The sequence below is a fragment of the Vulpes vulpes genome, chromosome 3 (assembly GCF_048418805.1).
Source record: "Vulpes vulpes isolate BD-2025 chromosome 3, VulVul3, whole genome shotgun sequence".
Lineage (NCBI taxonomy): Eukaryota > Metazoa > Chordata > Mammalia > Carnivora > Canidae > Vulpes > Vulpes vulpes.
In genome coordinates, this window is record NC_132782.1 from 4,283,331 (window position 1) to 4,296,769 (window position 13,439).

A 13,439-nucleotide genomic window follows, 5' to 3' on the forward strand; every position below is an offset into this window, starting at 1 on the left:
TTTGTGCTTCGTAGTTTTGATTATGATATTTTTTCTGTGGAATTCCTGTCCTGTACTCATAAAGATCTACCGATATAGATGTGATAAATTTCATCATGCCAATCACTAAATTCACTTAAATACACTCAAATTCCTTGAGAAGAATTTTAAGGCAAGTAACCAGCTCACACTTTAATATTCTTTTAAATCTCCCATAATTTCATGCACTTAGTACAAAATCAGATCAGAAACAGACGTGAATTCAGTTTCCTACTCAACATTTTAGCTAAACAGTCTTGCCCAGGTTCTTAAATTTCAGAGATCTTACTACCTCTCTTTTAAAAATTAAAACATTCACCATTTTTATTTACTCAAAGGAGTTTAGAAAAGACACAATATATTACCAAATTTGTGAACTCCATGAATGATGTTCTGAACAGATAGATCCTAAGGTACCTCCTTGATCCCTACCTTCTGATATTCATGCCTTGTGTAATCCCTGCTCCTTGAGTGTGGATGGTTTCTATGACTTGTGTCTAGCAAACGTAATATGGCCCAGTTGCTAGGATGTCACTTGTATAATTATGTTCTGCTATATGGCGAAGATGATGTCACTCTTATGGTTATGTTGCATTATTTAATACTGTCTTGCTTGCAGTCTCTCTCTTTTCATGGCTGGCTTTTACTAAGCAAGCTGCCGCAAATCCGATGGCACAAGAAAATGATTCTGACAACAACCTGAGGGAGCTTGGTAGTGTATCTTTCCCCAGGCAAACTTCCAGGTGAGAACTCAATGCTGGGTGACTCCCTGAGTGCAGCCTCATGAATCCCTGACCAGACCCAGCTAAGATTTGCCCAGGTACCTGACCCACGGAAACTTTGAGGAAATAAATATGTTTTAAACCTCTAAGTGTGTAGAAATTTGTTAATCAGAAAGCTAATATATGTGCAATGCCTCAATTAAGCAGTCCATGCCTTTTAAAAACCTCAGAGAGGTAGGTATCAAGATGTTGCCCCAGATTTTTGGAAAATCTGCTTTGGAAAGAATCATTTCATTTAAGGTAGATAGGTAAAGAGGCAAAGACAGAAAGATGAGGAGAGAGAAAAAGGGAGAGAAGAGAGCTCTGACACTGAAGAATAGCATTCTTTAATTCAGAAAGGTTTTTTTTATTGCTCATATTTCTATAGTGAAATGGATATATAAAGTACAATAATCTTTTGATCTAAGGGGTTCAATATAGTTGTCATGTATTATTTACTATACGTAGATTATATACATCCATAAATACTTAAGACTATATGATCAATACACATGAATTGTACCCAAGTTTGATTTTTTTCAGTTCAAACTAGGATTTTTTTAATACTGTTTGTACATGCAATTAAGATACAAAAGTATTGCAAAATAGAAAGTGACAAATAAAAGTTTCAAAAAATAGAGTACCAACCACTTTGATATATTGAGTGGTGTGGTGTTCCTTTAGCCACAGAACAGAGTAATTCTCAATAAGCTTGATTGGAGTTTGGTTTATCAATGCCATACTACAAAAATGCATTTTCATAACCAATTGTCAATTAATGAAATCCACCAATATCACATTATTTGATCATTTCAGGATAAACAAAAAACAAAACACTTCACTTTTCAATTCTTTTCCAAGTAAGTTACATCAGAGTCATTGCACACCAGATTACAGAAATGAAATCTTCTAAAGCCCCACTGAGGTCAGATAGTCTGAAAAGCCGTGCTGTGAGAAATTTACCCACATTTCCACTAAACAATAGCTAGTTTTCTTATACTTGTGAACACACAAAACATGACATGCCCTTCCTTCCTGTACTTTGGTTAAGAAATGAAGAAATGCTTTTCTTTTTTTTCCAGAACATCTCAAACTCTTGAGTCTAATTCTTACCTTGGACTACAGTGAAACTTGTTCTGTCCCTTTCCTGCACCTTTTTGGGTTTGATATTTACTGTAAGGAAGAAGAATTACACTATATTTAACACTTAAAGCCATGAGAAAAGCAAATGACCTATAATCTGCTTTCCCAGGTGACTTACAGAAGTTCTCAAAACACCGACCACGTTGTAGAAGAATTAAAGTCACCTTTCCTCAAATAAATTTGATTATTTCTTTCCCCTGGATTTGGCAAAATAGGATTAACAAGATATGTTGCATTCATGTAAGCAGACCGTTAACACAATAACTCTAGTCTACAATGGGAAATTAGCAGTGTTCATCCAATCACAGCTGGTTTGCAAGCCCTTGTTGAAAATAAATGTATTGTTAACCATGCAGTTATCAATGTGCCTATATTTGAAAACTTGCTTGTGGAGGCCAAGAGAAAAACAAATGTGTTTGTTCTCTCATTTACCAAAGATAATTTTTAGCCATGCAGTATCTACAATTTTCTGTTTTAAGTATTCCATGAGGGGCAGGTCAGGGGTGGGGTGGGGGTCCTGTGGTGATGACCACACACAATCAGCACAAGAGTGAAAACAATACCTAGAAAGACTGAGAATAGGGGATCCCTGGGTGGCACAGCGGTTTAGTGCCTGCCTTTGGCCCAGGGCGCAATCCTGGAGACCCGAGATCAAATCCCACGTCAGGCTCCTGGTGCATGGAGCCTGCTTCTCCCTCTGCCTGTGTCTCTGCTTCTCTCTCTCTCTCTCTCTCTCACTGTGTGCCTATCATAAATAAATAAAATTTAAAAAGAATTAAAAAAAAAAAAAAAGAAAGATTGAGAATAGGCCAGAGCCAGAAAGAACTAGCTTCCAGTCTCAGGCCTGCCACTGGCCATGGGCACTTCTCTGAATTCCTGCTCTTTATCTGTATGGATAACATCTAACAGGGTTGTTTCAGGGAATCACATGGAAAACATCTTTAACCTGCCAGATATACAGTAAATGGCAGACAGCATTGTTACTGTTCCTGAGAAACACAGCACACTGTTTTCATATGAATGGTTCCTAAGCAGAGCCCACTGGATAATTCGGAGTTCAAATAATTAATAGAAAGCAGGTTCCAATTAGAAATCTTTTTATACTTTATTTTAATATTCATTTCTTACCCTACAAGCTTCCTTACTCTCCCCTTTTTTTCTCAAAATGACTCATTCTTTACTCAATTTATCTAAGTGTGGTTACATTCAAAGTCACCTACCAAATATCTCTATTCCTCCCAACACACACACACACACACACACACACACACACACACACCACAAAGCTTTAACTCAGTAAGGACTATTTATTTAATTGTCTGGATTATCTACCCTAGAACACAGGTCATTAGCAGCTGTATCACCAAAACAGAGAAATCACGGACTGGAATGGGTACTAAATAAAAATGTGATTGAAAAGTTAGAAGTAATATGACACCAATATGTAACCAATAGGCAAGAGAGGGCTGAGGCAATAATTGTTTGGAATATATAACATAAAGTGAGGAGTAATGTGAAAAAATCTATAGGAGGAAAATCCTTTTCCTGGCTATAATTTTTCAATATTAAGATATTTGCTCAAAAAAATTATAAAGCTGTATGAAGGATCTTGAGAATTCTACACTTGCCATCAATGTTCAGGCAAAACAAAAACTGAGTTAGTGAGAATGACATTCTCACTCATTTTGTTGAGGCTGTCTATAAAAAAGGAAACTTTATCATAATCTTGCTCAGCACTCATCTTAGACAACATGTTCCCATGGATCTCAAACCCTCATATTATTGTATCTTATACTTCCTGCTTTATTGTTGCTACGGATGTGAAAAATAGCTGATGATCATCTTTGTTTATAATCTTTTACAGGTTTAAACAAAAACATTCAAAATGACCTATTATCAAGCCTCCCTGGAGGCTACTGATCTTAAGCAAAGTTTTTTGACCTACCAATTAACCTATGGAAGGTATCCCAAATAATTATATTCCAACACTCTTTTATTTACACTTGACTCTGGAAAGCTCTCCATTTTTCACATAATCTAGAAAATAAATATCACCCTTGCCTTCACAGGCAGCATTAAAATGAGCAGGAATGTGCATTAATTTGTTATATTATCCAACTTAATACTTAGTTTCCCTACTTTCTGTTTATAACCTGAGCTTTTCTGGTTAAAAAATGATTTAAGAAGCACAAATCACGATACAAAAATTTAAATAAAGGTCACTATTGTCATGATATGGGGTTTCAGTTTTGCAACCCATCTGCAATTTCCCACCAGTCTGGGCGGAATTAATCTACACGAGCCTAGAGATATTTGCGAAATAAGCTAATATGAAAGGTCAGGACAACCCATCAAAACCGACTTTCTTCCTCTTCCACTGCACGGTGAAGGCCAGGGATGAATTTTAAGAGTTGTTTCCGGACACTTCCCCTTCTGTTCTTCCGGGGCAGGGTCCCGAACATGTTTGAGAAGTTGCCCTCCCACAAGGGGGACATGGACCCGCTGCTGGCAGTACTAACACTTCGGTTCCTCCTCGAAGAAGACCTCTTCGGAAAATCATCTCCATCCTTGGGGACAAAGCACTCATCATCTGTGCTTGTCTGTCGACTGAAGCCTCCTCTGCTTGAGTCCTCAGACACACACGTCTGGTAGCCATCCTCGCTGTCCACGGTCATGGAGCTCAGGCAGCTGCTCTCACTCGATAGTCGATTCCGGTCCAGGAGGGCTGGGCCTGGCCCAGGCAGGGTTCCAAACAAAACTGACTCATCTATGTCCATGTTTTCCAAACTTGGGCAGTTACCTGTGTTACCTAGAATGCAGAAAACAAAGTCTACTGTGGAATGGGTATGAGCATCATTCCCCATAAGTAAACACACCCAAATTTCTCTTCAAAGGGTGTAAGAAAGAGTAAAGGTGAGTAATATTTTTCCCTGAGTTTCACCTGTATGAATAAGTGATTATTTATGAGACTGCTTGATAAACCTTATAGTGGTATTTCCCAAACTATTGTTCATGGACTAGCTTCCATGTAAAAAATGTTCCCTGGTCACAGAAATAGTACTGGAAATTAAATAAATTTAAATAGCTTTTTCATGTAAGAATAGTCAAGTCATCTGAGAGTATGCTGGTATGACTTGTCAAGCTCCAAAAGTATCACTTCTTAAACAGAAGTGACCCTACAACCTTTTATTGAAATTCTCACAGAAATGGCATTCTAAAGAGTACACTCAGAAAAAAAAAATAAAGAATATACTTGAGGAAATGCTGTCTTACGGACTTCTTCCATTAAGTTCCTCTGATTTTTAGTTACCACATTTTTCAAGGACTTATAAAATTCTTATAACATCACCCGAAGTGTATGGGAAACACATGTAGCCTCCACCTGTAGGCTGATTATAGATAATTCAAAACAGAAAGGGTATCTTCCAACCTCAATATTCCATGTTTCTTCCTAGAATACTTTAATACATAAATGCTTGGAATAGTACCATACCCAGAAAACATCCCTGTTCTCAAATAAGTAACAATTTATTTGTAGGAGCTGAGTTTTATCTGCTTAGCCGATTTTTTTCATCAACCTTTCATAACCTGCATCTGGGCTCTCCAAGCTCAGATTTTAATTGCACATCAACATCCTGTCCCTGCCCCACTTGCTTATGCACTGAGCTGGCTGGTATGCTGCTAAAAGGAAGGGGATTATTTGTTACACCAGCCTGAGAACACGGTAATTAGAAGGGGACTCTGCTTCAGGAACAGCAATGGAACACTGCACACTCAGAAATGGTTTTACTCTGCGCTGATTATTTCTCTACTGTCACTTTCCTTTGTCCTTGATGAGCAATACAAAAAGAGCCTGATTTTCCATTTAATCTGCAAGGTTGAAGACGGCCAGCTCTGCACTGATTCGTCAGAATGCTTTCCTTTTTCCTAATAAAACCTACTTTATTTCATCTGGCAACAGCCTGATTGGAAAGCAATTGAGAATCTCATACCCTGTGTATTTATTCTAGGTCTAGAAAAAGCAAACTAAAGAATTCCTTCAATCTCTCAAAAAAAAAAAGTGTAAAACAATGGGTTTAATGAGGAGTCATTCCCCTTAATCCTGAACTAAAGATCTTGTCTACAGAAGCTATTCCTATAGAACCCCAGGACTGCCTATACACATTAGGCCAAACCTCATCTCCACTCTAGAATGTTCCAGGAGCATATGCAGAGGTTTCCCAGACATCCTCAAAGTCTACAGAAATCCAAGAGTGGCTAGATTTAAACCTGTGTCCTGCTAGGAAACGTCAGACCCCCCAAAAATCTGCTACAATTGTTTTAAAATATTAATTTGAAAACATAATAAAATATTAATTTAAAAACAGACAAGAGAAATAATTTATATAGAAGCTTCATTTAAAAAAACAGAATTTCAAAATAAACATCAAAGCCATATATTAGTGCCTAATTATGAGTTAAATGTATCTTTTATTCTGTAAATAAATTATTGCCTGAAACAAACAAAGTTAAAGGTTATAAATAGACTTTAGCTCAGGGTTATCTGAAGAAGGTATAACCTGTATTTCACACTAAACCGTGAAGCCACCATGGCGTCCCCCAATTTTTTTTTAAGCAGGCTCCATACCCAGCACAGAGCTCAACATGGGGCTCGAACTCGTGACCCTGATATCAAGGCTGGAGCCGAGATCAGTAGACACTCAACCAACTGAGCCACCCAAGTGCCCCCAAATCAATTAATTTTAAACCCAACCATTCCTTTCAGAATTTACACAGCAGCAAGAGCCATGCATTTACTCTTTGAATGATCGCTGGTATTTCCCGTCTTGGGTTTGCAGGCCATGAATAAGCATTTCTCTGCATTCACGTAACTTATATAATATGTACAAATGGTAGGAGCTCTACCCAAGAAGCAAGCTACCATTCCAGCCTCAGTAATTTCTGAGAACTACACAACCCTGAGCCACAAGCATTCTCAGAAATTTAATTCATCCATTGTAATAGTAAGAAAATCAGACTATTATTCCCACTGTTCTTCTAAAATCTCCAGGTGCTTCTTGCAAGTGTGTGCACACATGTGAGTGTGTGTGTGTGTGTGTGTGTGTGTGTGGTTTTGTGTGGATATGTGTTATATGCATGGAAGAAGGGATGTGACTTGACTTACTCTCTGAAAGCACAAGTAAATCCAAAGGTCATGCCAAAAAACCCCCAGAGACCAGTATTTTTGATCCATGCTAGACAATATTTTCTTATAATGATGATAATCTTACAACAACTTAGAGGTCGAAATACCAAAAAGATGAATGTTAGTGTGGTTTCTTCTGAACAGGAAATCACACTTACCATGAAGCAGACGCTGTTCCTGTAACTGCAGAGATCTGAACTCCACCCATTTTTTCTTCAAGGTTTGCTGATAAAAAGGAAAAAGAAGTGTTAATTATTGGGAATCCTCAGTGAAGGTAGCAATTTACCTCTAGATGTTGCGATTTGTCATTAATATCTTTCCTTCCTTCCTAGCACTAACAAACTCCTCCATTCATTTGAAAGATTATTTTCTACACAAAAGGGAGATATTGGGAACATTACTTCTGCAAGAAATAATCTAGTAGCATCAACAAGTTGAAACTATGACAAAGGAAACAACTGGCAATAGAAACAATGACATTTATTTATTTATATATTCTTAAAAATATTACAGAACCAGATTGCTTGGGTTTGTGTATATTTACCAGCTGCTGAGGCAAGGATTTACATTCCAGGCTTCCCCTGTGTGTAAGATGAAGGCGATAATAGTATCTAAACCCTGGGATTATCCTGAGAATTGGTAGAGTCAGTAGGACAGAAAATGTGCAAAACAGTGAACAGAGCTTAGTAAATGTTCAGCAAGTATCATCATTCTATCAGCCTGCACTGTTAAAGCAGTGTTTATCGCTGCACACCTATGTACTTTCACAACAAAAAGGGGAAGCCAGCCTGTCTGAAAGGTTTCCTTGGAGGGCTAAACTTAGAACACCGCTAAGCACCCTGTCTTCTTAGCTGCTTCCTTCCTCAGCTGCCCAGCACATGCGAGCAGCGGCCCAGGGTGCCATGAAGTGGCTGCTGTCAGGGTCAAGACTGCTCGTGAGGCGTGGCCTCTTCCATCAAAGGGGGTGATGAGAATCAAAGCAAACCACGCAGAGACATCTGACAAGGACAGCTGGAGGCTCACTCTCCCTCCCGCCCTTTGGCCTTGCCCTGCCGGCTCAGATCCCCACATCAAGCCCAGCAGACAGGCACAGCTCAGCTTTGCCTGTGGCCACTTAATCCCAAGGAAAGGCAGCATAGTTGGAAAGGAGCGCTCCCTTGTAAGAAGCAGTCTAGGAAAGGTAGATGGAGGCTATAAAGGAAGAGGGGGGGACAAAAGTACATTTGGAAGGTGAAGGCCTAAGGAAAAGAAAATAATAAAATCACAAGAATGTCATCAAGTGCTTAAGGGAAGATTGGCTGGTTCCTCAGTTTGGGGACTGAACACTCACTGGGCCGGATTTCCAAGCCTTGGTAACAGTAACATTTAGCATTAATCCTTACGATTACGTATATAATATGCAAGCACCAAATCAAAGCCATAAAATGGCCGGCTTAGTTAAAATTTCTTGTTCTTTCTGCACTATATGATAGTCAGCATGACTATGAGACTGCTGATCTGAGCCACAGCTCCTTTTATTTGTGCAAACTGTGGTCCTATGAAGGTCAGAGTTACGGACCCACAGAGAAAAGAACCAGCAAGGATCTAGTCCCTTCCTTTTCTCTTGAAGGAATCTATCTCCTGCAAGAGAAGAGAGTCCAGGGGAAGAGCATAAGGATAGGTTGATAGTCAAAACTAAATACAGAGAGAAGAGGAAACTGTATTTTTGCACTTGCTATTCAGAAATATGAAGTCAGGCCTTGCCAAATAGCTAATTTTTGTGAAAATAAAGGTTTTAAAATATCGAATCTGTTGATTTGGCCCAGTCATCTAAGTACGTCATCACTTAAACCAAGAAAACACCAGTGTAAAGAGCAGATGTGTCAAAGTGACTAAGAGTTTTTAGTCTCTCTCTCAGCTTCCCCATTTTCCTCACAATCTGTTTCTGCCTGTTATTAACATTATAGTTGTATATTTGGACAAATGAGACCTCTCACCATTAGAAGGAAATTAAAGCACTTGGGAGCTCTAACCATACTGGGCCCTATCACCTCATTGTATCAAGCTCGGAGCCTGGGATATAGCAGCTGCTCAGTAAATATTGATTGAATAAATATATCAAAGAATGGCTTCCTGAAATAAAACTCAACTATCACAGATGGATATTTTGAGTTGGATATATTTCCAATGTTTTCAATATATATAAGACATACAGCTACACATTTCCATCTTTACTACTTTTATAGTGCTTTCATGGATAATATGCCGTTTAATTTTCTTAACTGTCCTACAAATTTCCAGATTAGAAAATAAAGGTGTAATGTAGTAAAAATACTTCCCAAGGGCTACAAACCCAATAAAAAGCAGAGCTAGATTAAAATGTAGCTCCTCCAGCTAGCACAGGGGATGTGCTGTTTTCATGTTAAACATTTGAATCATAGGTCATAATAAAGGGAATCCCTGAAAAACATGGCTCAGAAGGGACCACTGTTTCTAAAGAAGAGCTTGTGGCCTCATGGAGTCTTTGAAAGATGAATACATAATTACATAGGACACACAAACAAAATGTCACTGTGTGAAGGGGGAGCCAACTTGACCTCAGTTATAGGTCAGATCCAGACATTTCTGGTTCAAGAGGTGAACTGGAAATCTCATAATTTTCAAGATTAGAAGAGGAAAAAAAATGCAAGAAGATAAGAAGGAATGAACTCAAAGATCTGCTGGGCCTGGAGAAACAGAAACAGGTAGGTAGGAATTTGGATCCTGTGGCAATATATAGTTTAAATGCACTTATTTATCTGAAGCAAAGAACAAAGACAAGTTTCCTGCTTGAGAAAAGAACCTTGGCTGAAGCTCTACTACCATGAAAAAGACAGTAAAAAAAGCTGATGATGGTGGCTATGGCTCATGTAGACATGCCAGGAGAGGCAGGAGAACATAAATGTAGCCTTATAACCTGAGCCAAACAGTACACTAACCCTCTAGGAAAGCATGCTAGCTGCCACACCTGGCTCTGGATTGGAAGCCTTGACAATGCAGGGTGCAGACAACCCAAGTACAATACTGAGTGGAGGCGAAAGACCACCATGCATAGGAAGTGAGCAATATAAACTCCAAAAGGTATGAAAGACAACAAAATTGAAAGTCAGGACATGGATTCTCTCCAAAGAAAAGGAAAACAGAAGAGTGTCCAAAGAAGACTTTAAAACAAAAATATTTATAGTCCTCGGAGGAAGAAATGAGATCAATGTCAATCAGAACAAGAAATCTGAAACAAAGAAATAAAACAAGAACAGATGAACATGAAAAAGAATGATCTGAAAATAAAAAAAAATAATTCTTAAAACTCAATGGAAACAACTCATTCTGTACAGAATATAGACATTACTGAAGAACTCAACAAGAAAGTAACAAAAAACATAAAGTGATACAAAATATAAAAGAGTGGTTAAGAAGCAAGGAAAAGAAAAGATGCTCAAAAATGTCTAACAGGAATTCCAGATGATAGTTCAGGGAATGGTGAAGGAGGTATATTCAAAGAGATCAAGCTGATAGTTTTCCAAAACTAAAGAAACTCACAAGTCCTTAGATTGAAAAGGTACTGCAATGTCCAAGCAGTAAAGATTTAGAAGTGAATCTAGACTTAATCACATTTCAGTGAACCTTTAGATCAGTAAGACAAAAAGAACATCTTAAAAGTAACCAGAAAGACAAAAGATTGCCACGAATTGAAACGCTGGTTTTTGAAGACTCAAAAACAAAATCCTCTAGAAAGAACTACCAAGAAAAAAAAGAGAGAAAAATAGAGAGAAGGCATAAAAAGAAGTACAAATAAAAATGAAGACAATCTTTTTTGTGAAAGAAATTGAGAACAGAATTTTTATTATCCACACATACAATAAATTTGAACAATTAAAAATTTACGAACAAAAAACATTAATTCAATAAAACCAGCCCAACAAAACAAAACAAACAAAATAGAAAGCCCAAGAAATCTTATAATTAATAAAGAAACTGAAACAGAGTTGAGAAGTAGAAGTTTAGAAGCTAGAAGGGCAAAAAAGAACGTTAAGTCCAGATGATTCAGATAGTTATAAGAATTTTACCAGAGAAGAAAGAGAAAGATTCTCCCCAGCTCATGCTAAGAGTCCAGTAAACATGATACCAAAACTAATGAAAGATAGTTTGAGAAAAGAAAATTGCAGCCTATACTACCTATAAAATGAAGCTACTTTCAAAAATCCTAAAGAAAATATTAACAAATCAAATCTACAATTAGATAAAAACAATCACAAATTATGACCAGGCTGTATTATTCTGGATACACAAGGGTGGTTTTACATTAGAAAATCTTTAAATGTCATTCACCATATTGACAGATATTTTTAAAATAAATAAATGAGAATAACACATGCAGGAAAAAAGTGTGTGATAAAATTTGATACACAAGCACTATGAAAACTACTAGAGGGGGAAAAACTCTGGGTGGCTCAGCAGTTTAGTGCCTGCCTTCGGCCCAGGGCATGATCCTGGAGTCCCGGGATCCCATCCCATATAGGGGTCCCTGCAAGGAGCCTGCTTCTCCCTCTGCCTGTGTCTCTGCCTCTCTCTCTCTCTCTCTCTCTCATGAATAAATTAAAAAAAAAAAAAAAGAAAACTACTAGAAAATTTAGTATGGAAGAGAGTGTCTCAAATCTGAAAAGTATGTTCATACAGAGAGCTCATTCCTGATAGGAAAAAGTAGAAATCCCCTTTAAAACCAAGAACAAAACAAGGATGTCTATTATTTTTTTAAAAAAGATTTTATCTATTTATTTGACAGAGAATGAGCATGTAAGAGCACAAGCAAGGGGAGCAACAGAGGGAGAAGAAGGAGGCTCCCCAGTGAGCAGGGAGCCCAATGCAGGCCTCGATCCCAGGACCCCGGCTGGGATCATGACCTGAGCCTAAGGCAGATGCTTAACTGACTGAGCCACCCAAGGTACCCCAAGGATGTCTATTATTATAGTTTCTATTCATCACTGTATTGTGAACCCTACCCAGTGCAGTAAAGAAAGAGAACTGTATGTTATCCTTAATAGTCACTGTCTTCACAGAAAACCCAAAATAATCTACAGATAATTTGTTAGAAATTGCATAGTTTAGAAATAGTTTCAAATATACAGTTTGAAAAACAGCATAAAATTGGTTTTATATATCCATACATCAACCTCAATCAAAATGTTTATTGTTTTTATAAAGAAACTATAATATGAACAAAAATCATAAGCAGAAAGGAATATATTTAGTGAAAAATATATAGGATCTATTTGCATAAAAGGATCACACTTTATTGAAAGATGTAAAAAAACAATTAAAAATGGTAATATTATGGGCAGCCCCATGGCCCAGCAGTTTGGCGCTGCCTTCAGCCTGGGCTACGATCCTAGAGACCCAGGATTCACTCCCACGTCAGGCTCCCTGCATGGAGTCTGCTTCTTCCTCTGCCTCTGCTTCTGTGTGTGTGTGTGTGTGTGTGTGTGTGTGTGTGTGTGTGTGTCTTGAATAAATAAATAAAATCTTTAAAAAAAACCCACAAAACATTGATTTAAAAAATATAGAAAAATAAAAATGGTAATACTATGAACACTTTTCCTCTAAGATCAGGAACATGACATGGATGTCCACTTCCACCACCTTTATTCAACATAGTACTAGAATGCCTAGCCACAGCAATCAGACAAGTAAAAGAAATAAAAGGAATTTAAATTGGTTAAAGAAAAAGTAAAACTATCAGTATTTGTAGATGTGATACTATATACAGAAAACCCTAAAGATTCCACCAAAAAACTATTAGAACTAATAAACTTGGTAAATTTGCAGGATACAAAATTAAAATACAGAAATCTATTGCATTTTATACACTAATAATGAAATAGCAGAAAGAGAAATAAAACAATCACACTTCTAATTGCATCAAAAAATATCTAGAAATAACTTTAATCAAGGAAGTGAAAGACCTACGTCTAAGAAATAGAAGACATTGATGAAAGAAACTGAAGACAATGCAAATTAATGGAAAGATATACAGTGTTCATGATTTGGAAGAATTAATACTAAAATGTCCAAAGTACCCAAAGCAGTCTACAGAGTAGTAATCTATCAAAATCCTAGTATTTTTTACAGAAGTAGAACAAATAATCCTAAAATTTGTATGAAATCACAAAAGACCCCAAATAGCCAAAAAACAATCTGGAGAAAGAACAACAAAACTGGAGGTAGGTATCAGAATCTCAGAATTCAAGATATACTATAAAACCAAAGTAATCAAAACAGTATGATACTAGCACAAAAACAGATACATAGATCAATGA

The 13,439-nt window shown here is 37.4% G+C and overlaps 1 protein-coding gene across 5 annotated transcripts in view; it reads right to left on the reverse strand.

Annotated features, from left to right (window-relative positions):
* Nucleotides 1-1,125: 1,125 nt before the first annotated feature.
* CYTIP (cytohesin 1 interacting protein) overlaps nucleotides 1,126-13,439 on the reverse strand; it is a 74,086-nt gene continuing 61,772 nt past the window's right edge. For all 5 annotated transcript variants that reach the window (XM_072751559.1, XM_072751560.1, XM_072751558.1 and 2 more), the window contains 2 exons: nucleotides 7,266-7,332; nucleotides 1,126-4,731 (listed from right to left, as the gene is read on the reverse strand). In XM_072751559.1, the coding sequence (XP_072607660.1) occupies nucleotides 4,274-4,731; nucleotides 7,266-7,332 (525 nt within the window). In that variant the 3' untranslated portion in view covers nucleotides 1,126-4,273. The remainder of the gene's footprint in view (nucleotides 4,732-7,265; nucleotides 7,333-13,439) is intronic.